Here is a 15,041-nt window from a genome sequence, read left to right as displayed (position 1 = left end):
GTTGTGTGTACAAAAGTAGCCCAATTCCTCCAAATTATACAAAAGTGAGTAATTTTGTATAAGTCTAAATGATATTCACTTCGAAATAGTCTTTTAATGTATGCTTATTATATAGCAAAGCTAGAGAAGGAGCAGTTATAGTAGCCATGCAAGGAGATTGAGAAATGGGTTTTTACTTCATTTCAAAGATATTTATTACAGCATTACAATGTGGTTGAAGCTATGGCCACTTTAGCATAATTTTATCAAACGTGCTTAATTGTTTCGTGGTCTTTTTGTTAATTTAGAGTTGGCTCCTTTATGTGTCATATTTTTTCTTGCTAAAACAATATTGTTTAGTAAATAATTTATTTTGTATCAAAGTGAAATAACAGGTTATATGCAGAAAAATCAAATTTTTATGAGAGCCTTCTTTTGCTCATTTATGATAGATGACACTATTGTAAATCATATAACTTGTATTTGTAATTTACTCTGTATATATGCACATATACCCAAGGGTGATCTCAATCGGCTGTGAGGAAGGCTCCATGTAAAAGTGAAACATAATGGTATGCAATAGGAGATAAAAAACAACTCCAAAGTTATGAAATGATATATTGACCAACAACCATTGATCACTTTTAGTGATGGGCCGCTGATAACATAGAAATACTCAGTTATTGACATGTGTCTGTATGTATAAGAGTAACAACTTCAAAAATACATACGCTTGTTTTTTGCTTAATAATTCAATAAAAATGTGGTTTTAACTTCAATAACATGGTTTGTTGCAAATAAACGGCTGTTAAATCACCGTGGTTCCCAATAATCAACTCGAATTAAATTTATATATTTGCAAGGATTTGATATATGGATGATTATAGGATTTGATATAAAAAATAATTTACATAATAAAATACATCAACAAACGTTCATAACATGCATTCATCGTGCCATTCGTAATTTTCTGCATCACAATTCACAGAATTAAAGTAGGGGCAACATCCTAGATCGTAGGCATAGTCTATCAGCTTGTAGACGTTATCTCCTGTAGGCGAAATCACTTGTAGACGTAATCTCCTGTAGGCAAAATCACTTGTAGGCGTAATCTCCCGTAGGCAAAATCACTTGTAGGCGTAATCTCTGGCACCCAGTCCCATGCTTCATAAATTTAGTTCGCTTCTCGATAAACTGTAAGGCATGGCCCAATTAATGCGTGCAACCGAGGTACATAGTATTAACATAACACAATATTGTTTAATTTTGAATATTGATATTGGTTTTTCAAATTAGTTTTTTAAGTTGTTTATATTTCGATGCAACGTGTCTTTACATGTACTAGCTTTTTGCCTCGAACAATTCGAGACATCAGAGGGCACACAACCAAAACTCAATAATTCTAAGCAGCAGTGTGCTGCTCTCGAAATTATACCCTGACTCAAAACAAACCCAATAAATAGAGGCTTCCCTTTAGATTTCAATCAAATCGCTGGGAAGCTCTACCTCGTCTGAGACATACTGAGACATTACTCGTACTACTACGTTTTTATTATTATAGTTGGCTGAGAAATCTTTGTATATCATTTCTATATGTACACTCGTAAGCATGCTATGCATTTGCCTACTAACTTAACTTATCTACTTGCACCATATCGATTTGAACTGTGGCAAGCCGTATTCACTTGTATAGAGCTATCTAAAAGGCGCGAGTTTAGATTGGATTGATTTCATATCGATTATGTGTCATTAGTACATGACATTCTAGTTGTTGACTGTTAGTCGAGGTATATAACCACATTGGATCAACACTTAAAAAGCTTATGTGGGATATTCCTAGGTGATCTGGTCAACTGAATCGTCTGGGCAGCTATGGAATACATGCATGTGGGACTTGAACACAGGCATTGTTGAACAGACCTTCAAGGGTGGAGTGTCTGCTCCGAAATCACTTTGTCTCGTAAAGGATGATTATCTTGTCAGCCTAGAGTTTGGAAAACCTCTGCTGCATCATTGGCGCATATCTTCAAAGGTAGTTGGCTCACTTTTATTGTGAATTTGTGGCTAATTTAGAATCATCTTTATTCAAGCCGTTCTGTATCACATTGTAGGATAGTAAGCAGGCACGAATAGTTCTTCCCGACAAAGCATCTGCACTTGCCATAACAAGAGATGGTCACTATTGTGTAGCAGCGATAGCAGAAAACGTTTATGTTTGGCAGGTATGGCTGATTGTTTGGTCGTTGATCTCTTATGCATGTGCCCCTGATTTTTACTTTACGTAGTTGTAATGTCATAGACGGCTGATTTTAATATTGCATAGTATTTTGTTAGCTTTTTACGTTATATAATGTCAGGTTGATGTGTCAGAAAGATGTGGCAGTAGAGACATGAGACCTATTGGTAGTTTATTTTGCGCAGATTAACAGTGGTAAACTGCTTGCCAAGGCTTCAGCCCACTATCAGCCTGTGAAGTGTTTATGTCTGAGTGATGATGGGTCAATGCTGTTAACCGCAGGAGAGGATGCTGTACTGCACTGCTGGTCCCTGGCAAGGTAAGCTTCCGCATTATTTTTTCTTGACCGGTTAAATAGCGGAGAAGAAGAATCCATCTTTTTTATACTACTTACCACAAAGCTTGTTCAGAACAACAAAATGGCTCTAATTCCACCATCATCCTTTAACATTTGCTGATTGAAATTAATTAAGGTGAAGAATCCAATCATTAGTAGCTTACAAATGATAGAGTGGCAGTAATACTGGTAAAGATGTGGTCACCAGGGTACAATCACGAACCAATGTGAAATGGCTTGCTTATTTGTATTGTGAAAGTTAAAACGTTGTCCATGATGCTGCTCCAATATAGTTGATATAATCGCCAACTGTGCAGTTCTCTCTTTCAAATTGTCTGATACAATAAGTAGAAGAAAGGTTTTATAGTAGCACACTGCAGTTTCCTCTGGTGCTGAGTTAATAGTAGATATCCATAGAGCTCTCTCGTCTGAATTCCTTTTGTGTCATCTTATTAACCAGCTCGTGGTCATTTCACCTTTGACCCATGTTAATTTGTCAGAAAAGTAGCCCATATAATTTCTTGTTCTACTTAATGTTCTATGTTTTGTGTCATAATTACAGTTAATCCGCGCTTTCATTATTGTAGACTAGTTGATCAGACAGACTCTACAGCAGTCGAGCCGGTATGGTCATCAACTAATCACAGTTTGGCCATCACGGATCTGTGTGTAGGCTGTATAGGTGCGAGGAGTAGGGTGGTTTCATTGTCTGTCGACCAGTCATGCAGGGTAAGGCTTATACTAGGCTTACATAGGCTTCTGACAGCTTATAGTTGAGCATTTGTAAAATGAGTTTAGAGTCAGCTGTACTGTGATGGTGCTGATCAGATACAGATAGCGAGCAGTTCCATCTGAATTCAACATGTACAGTCTCTTGTAGCTGACTGATATGTACACCGGAAAAGAAGTGGCCAGGTTTCTATTTGATGTGGTGCTAACCAGGGTGTGCATGTCAGCCTGCCAATCTTGTCTCTATGTATCCACAGTCACGGGTGTTATACACAAGCTCTCTCTACATAGACAAGTATGTTTCTGCATTAAGTTATATAGAGTCTGTGTCATTGAGGGATGAAGGCAACAACAAATGTAAAGTTATTGCATAAAACTCATAGTGGTCATAAGGGTCTCTTGTGAACCCATGTCTTATAAGTGCTGCCAGACCTTCAACTTTGGGGGTCCTCCCATGTTTTGTGACGATTCTGACGACCCGACGACAGGGATATTTAAAAAGTGACAGACGAGACGACCATTTACCAATGTAGGTGACGAGGATTGCGTAAATAGGATTACTAAAGGTACGGCTGCACGTAACGAATTTTTCGTTGGTTCGGAGTTCTGGCCGAAATCACGAAAAACGCAGAATTAATCGGTCAAAATTCACAGAATTATTTGAGCTGTGCATGCCCACCGAGTTCGTCGACGAACGCTTTTAACAGATTAAACAAATTATTAGCGAGCACGATTCTAGCGGCCTTAGTAATTAGTATAGTCCAAGACATGTACCGTGACACACAATAAAAATACGAAAGCATTTGAACATAGAACACACGATAAAACTATCTAAGTCGCGCTATTATTAGTTAGCAAACACGACTTTAGCAAATTTTAAGATATATGTAGTCCGAAAACATAATGCGACACACAAGAAAATTATTACAGAAAGTTATCATAGTAAATACGATGCAACTGACTTGTTTGCGCTAGAAATGTCGACATTCTCTACCACAAAACTTTTGCTGCTAAAAAGGAAAAATAATTAAAAAAATAAACAAATTGTAGCTATAGCGTCCAAACAATAAATACATTCAATAACGCAATCTAAGCAGTTGCATCGTGTGTACTATGTTGATTTGCACTTATACTTTTACTTTCGTGTGTCATTATACGTCTCTTGGACTATACTAATTGCAAAAGCTGCTGAGATCGTGCTCGCTAGCACGATTCTAGCAGCACAGAATAATTCTGTGTGTTTCAATCATTTCGTGATTTTGGTTAGAACCAACGGAAATTTTGTTACGTGTTGCCGTACCGTTACTAACTTATTATTTGTTCATAAATCACCACGGTCAACCGAAACTTCACTAGTTTTGGTTTGAAGCATCTGGCCCAGCATTTATAGACTGCCAAATAATTAAAGCAATGAAATGCCACGACATTGACAGCAAATCAGTTTCCAAGTCTGTGACTGACAGTGATTATTAAAGGCAATCTCGGTCTATTTTCAGTACAAGAAATATAGCTCTAAAAACCTAAGACGGCTGTCACTCTTCGCGGAGTAATCAGCAACGCTCCCAAACATCACTAATATGTTTGTGAAGGTCGCTGGTTGAGCCATGCTTTTGGTTAGCAGAAGTTCAAACTGAGCGAGTTTCAGATTTTTAACGCAACCCAGTGCCACCAGTATAGATATTTGTATTAAAATAACGAATGTGAAGAAAGAGGTTGTTTTGGTTACCAATTTGAAAAAGGTGACAGTGATTTTAAAAGTGACGACAGTGATTTTAAAAGTGACGACAGTGATTTTAAAAGTGACTATTCTGACGACAGCTTTGTGTGGTAGGACCCCCAACTTTGCTTTTCACTTGTAGTTGCTTTGCCTCTACTCTGCTTTGCTGTACTGGTTATCATTTGTCTCAACTTTCAAATGTTTGAGCAAAACAAGTAGCTGGTAACAGGAAACACTTTAAAATTCAAACTTTTATGAAAATTGTGGATTCGTGTCATTTGCTGCTCAGACAAGTGGGTTTACCACTGAAAGTTATGGTGAAGGTACTTCAGTTTTTAACTACAAGCGTGGTTCCCATATCGGTTGCGACACACCGGCGGTAATCTCGCACAGCAAAAAGCTTGTGCTAGGCTCGGGGGCTTATGTTCACATAAGGCTGCATCGCTGATCATCGCATAAAAAATTGGCCCCTCGCCATGCCATTTCGAAAATGCTGACCTTTACCTGTACAGTGCATTTCGGGAAGGTTTTTTCTGTGGCTCCTTGCGAAAGTTGAACAGCTCTGGACTTTTGCGTTGACTGCCAGCAAATACTGGCGGTACTCAGTGCAAGGGTTCCCATTTTACCGCCAATAGCCCTGCAATCCTGCCACCGGTACTTGCGATGGAAATGGGAACCAGCCTTACTACAGGCTGTCACAACTTGCTTTTTTTGTATAGTTCTAGTTAGAAAATATTATTTGTTATGAAAAGCTGTAAGAAAGCACTAGAATACTAACTAGCTAAGAATATGTCTAAAGGCCTTACCTACAGGCAGACCGGAATTATTAGGACTGTTGTTGACATTAGCTCACACCTGAAATAGCATACTTTCTGATTAACCTTTGACCCTGCAGCTAAAATACTTAATGTGATGTAAGAATTTAATTGCAAGCACAGAATAGTAAGTAACCATAAAAGTGAAATGTATTTTTAAATAATATACCGGTATTTTATGGTGAATCAATTTCACTTCCTTTCTATTTCATCTAGAATATCAGGTTTAACGTGTTCTTCTTACATCAATTTTTTTAAATGACATTTGATTGAACGTGAAACAACATACTTTTTTTGTAGGTGCAAACCCACGAGCATCACGTGCTGTTGAATGATAACAACGATTTGTCACAGTCTTTTATCGGACATTTGTAAGTATTTAATAGCAGCACTGCCTTAGAAACACTCTTGTATCGCTTCATATATATTTGCTAAGATTTCCATGTGGTTATTCTGATCTCCTATGGACATAGTTTGGTTCAGAAACTATATAGTCTACTGGTGGTAGATGTTATTTGAGCTCAAAAACTTTCAAGTTTCAGAAAGGTTGATAAAAGGTTGCTATATCACAAAATGTCTTTACTACTCTGCTTAGAGCTCTGTTCTGTGTGACTTTTTGAGTCTTATACATAGAAAACCTACTTGTGGGATTTATCTATCCTTACACGACTAAGTTTAGTCTATACATATTTGCTGCGCCTGTATAAAGCTCCTTGACTAATACAGTGAAACATGGATAACTCAAACTTCATGGGACCGAGCGAAAGTGTTTGAGTTATCAGAACGTTCAAGTTATCAGAGCACAGTCTCAAGTGAATGTATTTATCAGTAGATACATATACAAACTACATGTATATATAAAACTAAAGTATAGGTTGTTTGTTGTAAGTTAAAGGGCATCTGATGTAGAGTTTTAAAGTATTTATCAGAAAGTATAGATATTTTTATACACTTGAGATTTGTGTGTTGTTTTAGGTGATGTGACTGCCAGAACTTTTCAGATTAAAATTGGCAAAACCTAATCGCGGTTAAAACGCTCAGAAGACATTTTTTCTTCTGAGTGTTTTACTCGAGATCAATTTTGCCAATTTTAATCTTAAAACGTCTTGTCAGTCACATCACCTAAAACTGCAAACAAATTTCAGCCCAATAGAAAAATATCTATTCCTTCTGATAATTTTTAAAACTGGACATAAGTAAACATTTATGACCAATTCAAAAAAGCATGCTTTACATCTGATCAGTTGTTTCATTTAAAAAACTTATTGAGTGTAGTCTGTGACAAGGTATTTTTTTGACAAAGATCAACAGTGTGACTTATTGTAAAAATAGATTTTAAACAGTTATTATAGTCCTTGCACTCTCTCGTATCTATAAAACGTCTAAGGACATCTAAAGCCTTGTTTGCATCAGCCAAGGTAGGTGGATCAGGTTCAACAATCTCAGCCTCATCCTCTCTATCGGACTCATCGAGAGTACCACAATATGTCACGGACTGCACAATCTCTGCATCACTCAAATGCTCAGCAACAGTAATGTCTGCATCAACCACTAAAAGCTCATCTGCAAAACCAAACTTGAATTTAAGCTAAAGTAACACTATTTTTAAAACATTTGTTAGGCACCTTAGACAGTCATAAATTTAGCCCTTTATCGGCTCGAGTTCATAATAATGTAACAGCATTGGCTATTTCAAGATTACTTACTTGCTGTCACATTTGATGTAGAATCTATGGTGTGTAGTAGAAGATTTAGATTTCTCACAGTGTCACCTTCTTCATTATCATCAGCAGTTGAAGTCGCATCTGTTTGGTCAAGGTTGGTATGACCAAACCCGTGGTGAAAACAGTTGGCAATCGTTTCTTTTGTGACACGGCTCCATGCTCTGTCCACCCAGCGTATTGCTTGCAAAACATTGATAGAAGCATCTGGCTTCTTTCCATGAGTGTCAATGTAATCAACAGTGAATTGCAAAACTTGCTGACGATAGTAAGATTTAAAAGTTCGAATGATTCCTTGGTCCATACATGTAGGTTGCAGCACGCTTGTGGTATTGGCTGGTGTAAATAGAAGCCTGATTGACATCAGCCCATTCATAGTTGGGTGTGCTGGACAGTTGTCAATGATGAGAAGCACTTTTCTGTTTTTTCTGGTCATCCGGCGATCAAAATCTCTTACCCATGTTTGAAAGATGTCACTCACCATCCAAGCCTTCTTATTGTGGTAATACTGATATGGAAGGTTAGTAACATTTTTAAAACAGCGGGGATTTTTGAACTTTCCTATTACAATAGGAACTTCCTTCTCGGTGCCCGACATATTAGTGCAAAGTGCCACATTCAGTCTTTCTTTTGACAACTTCCCTTCACTACACTTCTCCCCTTTAAAGTGCAACGTTTTGTCGACCATTAGCTTGTAAAACAACCCGGTTTCGTCCATATTGAACATGTCATCATAGTGTACGTTTGAAGTAATGGAGTAAGCACCTCTTCTTTCCACTTTTCCACTTCTCCAACATTAACTGCAGCTGACTCTCCAACAACTATCTGACTGCCAATAGAATGCCTTTTCTTCCACCTGTCGATCCAACCGCGAGAAACAGTAGTATCCTTTCCTAAATCCTGTAATAACTTGTTAGCCTTTTCTAACAAAATTGGCCCATCGATAGGTACGCCTTCACTACGCACTTGTCTAAACCAAGTCAATAATACACCATCCAAATCATCGTGTGACGTTGAACGATCTCTTAGCCTTGATGAATTTTGGTCACATAACGATCTTATTCTTTCTTTTTGTTTAATCCATGTTGGCACTTTACTTTTTGGAAGATTTTCTCTTTTTGATAATGCTGATAGCTTTTGTCCTGCTTCGATTTCCTCGAGTACTTTAGGTTTGTCAGAAGGTTTCCACGCTTTTCTTTGCTTGCGTGATGCCATCGTAAAGCGGATGTCTGTCATAGCGGACGTCAAGCCACGAGCCTATTTGTGACATTTTATCTTTATGTATCCGCATATAATCACTGTTACAATATGTATTCTGCATGCTGTGTCTATCTTTATTAAATGTTTATCGCTAATACCTTCTAACGTCTATAGCTTGGCCGTAACTAAGCGAACGTCTTAGCGACCCTATTAATCATTTTTATACGATTTCTTTTTTGGTTCCATTATACGGTGCGGGGGAAATTATATGTACACTATACGCGTATAAAAAGCGCTTTCGTTAAGAAAGCAGAGTAGTCTCAGCTCCGCGACTAGTGGAAACTCCTTCGAAATAAATTGAACGGAAACCACGTTTGTGAATTCCGCAAAAAACTGTTCGAGTTAACGGTGCCGAGGTCGAGTTATATAAAGCCATTTATCATTGCGTGGGAACGGACCAAGCAAATCCATTCGAGTTAACCATGTGTTCGATATATCCGAGGGCGAGTTATCCATGTTTCACTGTATTCCCAACACTAGCTAAACGAAGTATATAAGTCAGCAGAATGGCCTGCATCACAATGTTACAAATAAATGATACAGCAGAATACAACTCCAATTTCAGCTGATAAAAATCCTCAATAACTAGTAGTTGCTTACAGAAAATATTAAAGGCGGGACTGTTGTCAGATGTCCCCTCATCATTATCAGTGTGAAATTCTAGACTAACATTAGGCGATTTGAGTCTGATTTCAATGTCTATGTCTTATGCTAATACATTTCCTACATGCGGTCCATCAAGCATTTTAGTCAGGTTTTGTTATAGCTTTCATATGTCAAAATGGTCTACGTGGCGTGCTATGGTCTATGTAACATTGTCTATATGACACGCTATAGTCTATGTGACATACTATAGTCTATGTGACATGCTATAGTCTATGTGGTATGCTATAGTCTATGTGACACGCTATCATTTATATGACATGCTATATAATCTATAGGACACGCTATAGTCTATGTGACATGCTATAGTCTATATGACATGCTATAGTCTATATGACACGCTACCCGCATCTCTTTGTTGAATTTTAGAAAGGAAGTTACATGTTTAGTGTTAAGTATGGATGGAGTTACTTTGGCTTCAGGGTCCAAGGATATGACAGTGCGTTTATGGCACACCCCATCTAGTCAATGCATTCGAACCTTGCCACATAAAGGTATGTCAATGCAATAGTCTCTCTGCCTTTGTACATGTAGAGTATACATGCTGATATGTTACTACCGCAGCATAATGTATGGAGTACCTTCATTAGGTATGTACACCTTTCCATTGCGTATGGAATACTTTCAGTAGGTATATACTCCTTTCTATAGTGTATGAAGTACCTTCATTAGGTATGGACTCCTTCCCATAGTGTATGGAGTACCTTGGAGTGCATGGAGTGTATTGTACTTTGTAAAGTGGATTGTATTCTACTTCTATATGATGGATTGTGTTGTACTTCTATATGATGTATTGTGTTGTACTTCTATAGACTGCATTGCAGTTCTATAGAATTTTTGTATACTTCTCAAAGTCTGGCTTTTACTCTCTCCCTTTTTTTGCCTACAGGTGCCATAACAAATTTGCTCATCACCCCGTATCCAGCACACATTACAGCTGAAGATTACAAGCCAAGCACCTGCTTCCTTCCATTTGACAGACACCTGAGTAGCAGCAGTAATGACTTGCATGGCCTAGGTGACTTTTTTATAAGACCACTTGACTGTCGATCACAGGTACGCACAGCTTGCACTTGAAGGTTGACTTGCAACAAAGTTCACATTACAGTTATTTGGTATCAAAAGATTCACCTGTCTTACTCTGCTGTGTTGTAGGTGCAAAATATGTGGAAATGTGATTACAAGCTCTTAAAAGCTCAAAAACAAACAATTAATCGCAGCCATCATGAAAACGCTGTAGATTGGAATCCCTTTCCAAAATGGCTCAAATGGGATGTCGTTGAACAAGATGGGCTTCTGTTTACAGTTTCATGCAACGTCATTCGTCGAAGTATTTTCACTAATATACTTCACCGCATTCAATAAAACCATGTCTATTGTCCTTACGTGTCTATTTCATAATCATCGTAATGCTGTCACTTTGAGCACTGATATCTCAAAACCTACCGTGAAAATTCGTTTAATTTTTAACCTTAGCTCGAAGGAGTGCATATCATCTTCTGATAAACATGACAAGCCTGTTGGTCACCTGTGATAGTCGAAAAATGCTGCAGAAATTTTTGCGCTATTTGGCAGAAAGTATGGGTCACATGATCAGATAATGACTAGATGATTAGACCAAGCTGAAACGAAACTGTAAAGTAGCAAGCATCTATATTTGACATGGGCTTTCCGGTAGAACCCGACGTGTTTGTCATAAACAAGTGTTACGAGACGTTTTATATTGAGTTTTTTATTGGCCTTTAATTTCACGTGATAACATCACGTGTTAAAACACTAACCACAATGTTTGAGTACGTCATCGAAATAAAGAGGTTGCAAATTACGGCGTTTTCGTGATGGCTGCGATTAACTGTTCGTTTTTGAGCTTTTAAGAGCTTGTAATCACATTTCCACATATTTGGCACCTACAACACAGCAGAGTAAGACATGGTGAACCTTTTAATACCAAATAACTGTAATGTGAATTTTATTGCAAGTAAGCTATTGAAGCAACGTAGATACTGTACTGAGTTGTGTTTGTATTATACATAACTAGTCGAATACCCTGCGTTGCACGAGTATTAAAAAATAGCTTTTAAACAGTTTTAGTTAATGTAGTTGCTTGCCATTAGCCTGGCACATCACCATTGGCTAATTTCAGTAGGCTACTATTTGTATGGCTAAACTTATTAATAAGAGCAGTGAGAGCAAATCATAATTGCATAATCCAGATGCTATGCACGTTTAATTTAACGCTGAATAAATCATTGCATCTCGCGTAGCTCAATTGGTAAGGATATCGCCTGATGAAAGAGAGGTTCTGAGATCAAATCCAGCACGAAGGGAATCACCAAGGGAGTCTGACCAACAGACTTTGAGAATTATATATACCCTTCGTTTTTTCGTGACGTCATTCTGTCGTTGTCTGCCATCTTTATGGACAAATTTTATTGTTAAAAACACGAAGCTTCTGCAATTAATTATTGCAAACAATACTTTTGTTTGCAAATTTTTTATTTTAGTATCAGAACAACACCGAAAAATACTATTAATCAAGAGAATGACGATCGTTTTTCACAAAGATGGCGGCTTTTTCGTGAACGAGAGCATGTGCAAACAGGGTGATGACGTAAAAAAAACGATGGATATAGATGTAGATACTGTGCTGAGATGCGTTTATTCTGCACTGTTTTACTGTGTAATGTCCTGTCATTGGAGTGTGAGTTTGTTTTGATGAGCTTCTCTGGCTACAACGTGCCCTCTGTTTGCAAACTAACTCTTAGTACTAATGTTTGTACATTAGCACATTACCTAGCAGTCGGACGAAGCTACCTCAAGTTTGTGGACCGATGGTAGCCTGTGATGTGTATAAATATTAACTTATTATGTCAAAATCCACAACTGATCCTGAAGAATAAAAGTTTCTAATGTGTGAACTTGTGTGATGCTAGTTCTTCTGTCACTCAAGTTGAACTCAATTATCTCCCATTTCTAAGCTGGTGACTTCGTTATAGCAGCTCATAGCACATTGTCTGATTGTTTCTGCCAGTAGTATAATTTGACCGACAGTCAGGAGTTTGTTGCAAATGTACTATTTGATAATATAAAGCTGACTGCTCCATCACTTGCACCTCTGTTGTATTTGTAAGCATAGGGTATGAGTTGAACGAGTCTCTAGATACTGGAGACTTACATAGTATAGTAGATCGGTAGGTTTATGTAGCAGGTTTGATTAGTCGGTGAACCGGGCTAGTTTTTAATTTAGAGATTACAGATAAGATAGGCTAGTCTATATGCTAAAGCACGCCATTAGTTTATCTAAATATTAGGTATAGTACATACATGTATGTTAAGATTATCAATAGAAATGTTTGTATATTGTAAATGGACAAGACATCCTGCTGAACCCAACTGTAAAATGCTATCATCTATCAGTAGTCTGTTTTTGCTATGAACCAGCTACCCATAGTGCGCCAGCTACCCATAGTGCCCCAGCTACCCATAGTGCGCCAGCTACCCATAGTGCGCCAGTTACCCATAGTGCACTAGCTACCTATAGTGCACTAGCTACCCATAGTGCATTTATTCACCTCTTACAATAAGCAATCTTAGAATATCAGTAGCTTACGCTGAGTTACAATTATGAACTTCATGCAATCATTCAACACTCTGCTAACATTCTTAGTAAACTCAAGTAATTGTGCTGTAAATTAAGTGCTATACTAGCGTTCAAATTAGGAGTTGTCTTTCATTTCTTGTACTATCAACAGTTTAGTTTACCACTGAGTGGTATTTTCTTTCTGCTCACAGAACTTGTTTTGAATGCTAATTTGGCCGTGTCATAGCTGTGTCCTAGTGGCTGTGTGAATAAACCTCTTCGCGCATAGATATATTTCCTGTTTATAGGAAGAGGACATAAAATTCTGCGCATCACAAGCTGCTACCTTGGGACAGTTGACAATAGCAGAAAAAAAGACGTTTCTGACAACTGGCCAACCACCTGAGGCTCCTGCTCAGTCAGTGCTTGCGGAGGAGCTCAGAAGAAAGCTCGAGGACAGCAATGCGCGGTTAGGGAAGGCAGCGGCGTGTAATAGGGGACTCTATGAATATAGCATGAGGCTGCTCATCTCCGCTGACAAGACTCCTCTTACATCAAAGTCTGCTAAAAAGAATAAGAAGTCGAGTTGACCTCAAATTCTAGCGACCCCACTTGTTTTAATCACTTTTCCATTGATCAAGCTGAGGTCAAGCTGAGGTCAAAACTGTATTGTATATGTAATAATAGCTGTTGTGGGATGCTTCTTTATTTAAGCTTTTGCTAGCTCAATGATACAAACTCTTTTATATTCTTTGCCCGATCGTTCTCAGATTTTATGCATTAAATGTAATAGCATTGTTGTTTACTGTATTGGGAACCTAAACATCAGTTTGATAAAGCTGTGGCTTTGTATATTTATAGCTTTTGATTAGCTATGTCTAGCTAACTCTAGCTTATGGCTTTTGATTAGCTATGTCTTGCTAATTTTAGCCTATGGCTTTTGATTAGCTATGTCTAGCTAACTCTAGCTTATGGCTTTTGATTAGCTATGTCTTGCTAATTTTAGCCTATGGCTTTTGATTAGCTATGTCTAGCTAACTCTAGCTTATTTTGGAATTTAGGGGCTTTAGTTAAGCAGAGAAAGACATATATGCTCATTCCAACTTGGGATCTAGTCTTAAGCACTGTATGTAGCTATAATTTGTAATCCAACGTGAATCTATATATTAAAGTACCTAGCACTACTTTAGTAATCTCACATAATGTTTAATAATTTGTTTTATTAGGTTATTTTTTGTTTTGTTCAACTTTGACGGCTAAATTGAAATTGATGCAAAGTTGTAGTAATTATCTTGCATTGCAAACTTCTACCAGTTCTGCAAGCTCACGGCTAGTAATTTCTTGACAGAACATTTCTTACATTTTTTAAAATATTCTGACCTAAATAGATTCATAGCCATGTCAGTTTTCTTACAATGGCCTTTGTTATTAGTTTACACGATACTAGCTTTATTTGAAGCACACATACCTGTTTTTATGTAGGCTTGAGAGGTCTTCAAGCAATTTCGCCGCAGCGTATAATAGCTCACACAGTTTATTCAGTAAAAGCAAAGGATCATTAAATTGATGTTTCAACAACTAATTTTGCTGTGCTAGCGCACCAACTGTTTGGTGTGTTGAAGAGAGACACCTGTAATAGACTATCTATAGGCCACATGATGTTAGCTACTTGAACACATTTACGTGAAGCCATCAGATACTTGATATTTAAGTGCAAAAATGCTATTATCGACATCTAATATATGATAAACCCATAGATATAGTAAACCCTATATCTATGGGATTACTATATCTATGGATAAACCAAAAATGAAAGGAACAAATAATATGAATTTATGCACTAAAACATATATTTTGCTAAAATTTGTATGGACTGCTTAAGTGGAAGTGGGCATTATAATGTCTTCAAGCAAGCTTGTTATAGCACAATGGCTCTTATAGTTGAATTCTGGGTTTGCTGGTTGTTGACCAGTAGCCTTGGAGACAATATCTATTTCCTGCTTA

The 15,041-nt window shown here is 37.6% G+C and overlaps 1 protein-coding gene across 1 annotated transcript; it reads left to right on the top strand.

The window, feature by feature from the left end:
- The first annotated feature begins 1,118 nt into the window (after nt 1-1,118).
- Nucleotides 1,119-14,057, top strand: LOC137401873 (WD repeat-containing protein 18-like). The gene is made up of 10 exons (XM_068088349.1): nt 1,119-1,209; nt 1,820-2,011; nt 2,091-2,201; nt 2,401-2,534; nt 3,140-3,281; nt 3,433-3,576; nt 6,114-6,184; nt 9,827-9,951; nt 10,347-10,513; nt 13,346-14,057. Exons 1-10 carry the CDS (start codon nt 1,183-1,185, stop codon nt 13,625-13,627), a joined length of 1,395 nt encoding a protein of 464 aa, XP_067944450.1. The 5' UTR covers nt 1,119-1,182; the 3' UTR covers nt 13,628-14,057.
- Nucleotides 14,058-15,041: the final 984 nt, after the last annotated feature.

The sequence above is a fragment of the Watersipora subatra genome, chromosome 1 (genome assembly GCF_963576615.1).
Source record: "Watersipora subatra chromosome 1, tzWatSuba1.1, whole genome shotgun sequence".
In the NCBI taxonomy this organism is placed as follows: domain Eukaryota; kingdom Metazoa; phylum Bryozoa; class Gymnolaemata; order Cheilostomatida; family Watersiporidae; genus Watersipora; species Watersipora subatra.
This window is presented reverse-complemented; position numbering and strand designations above follow the sequence as displayed.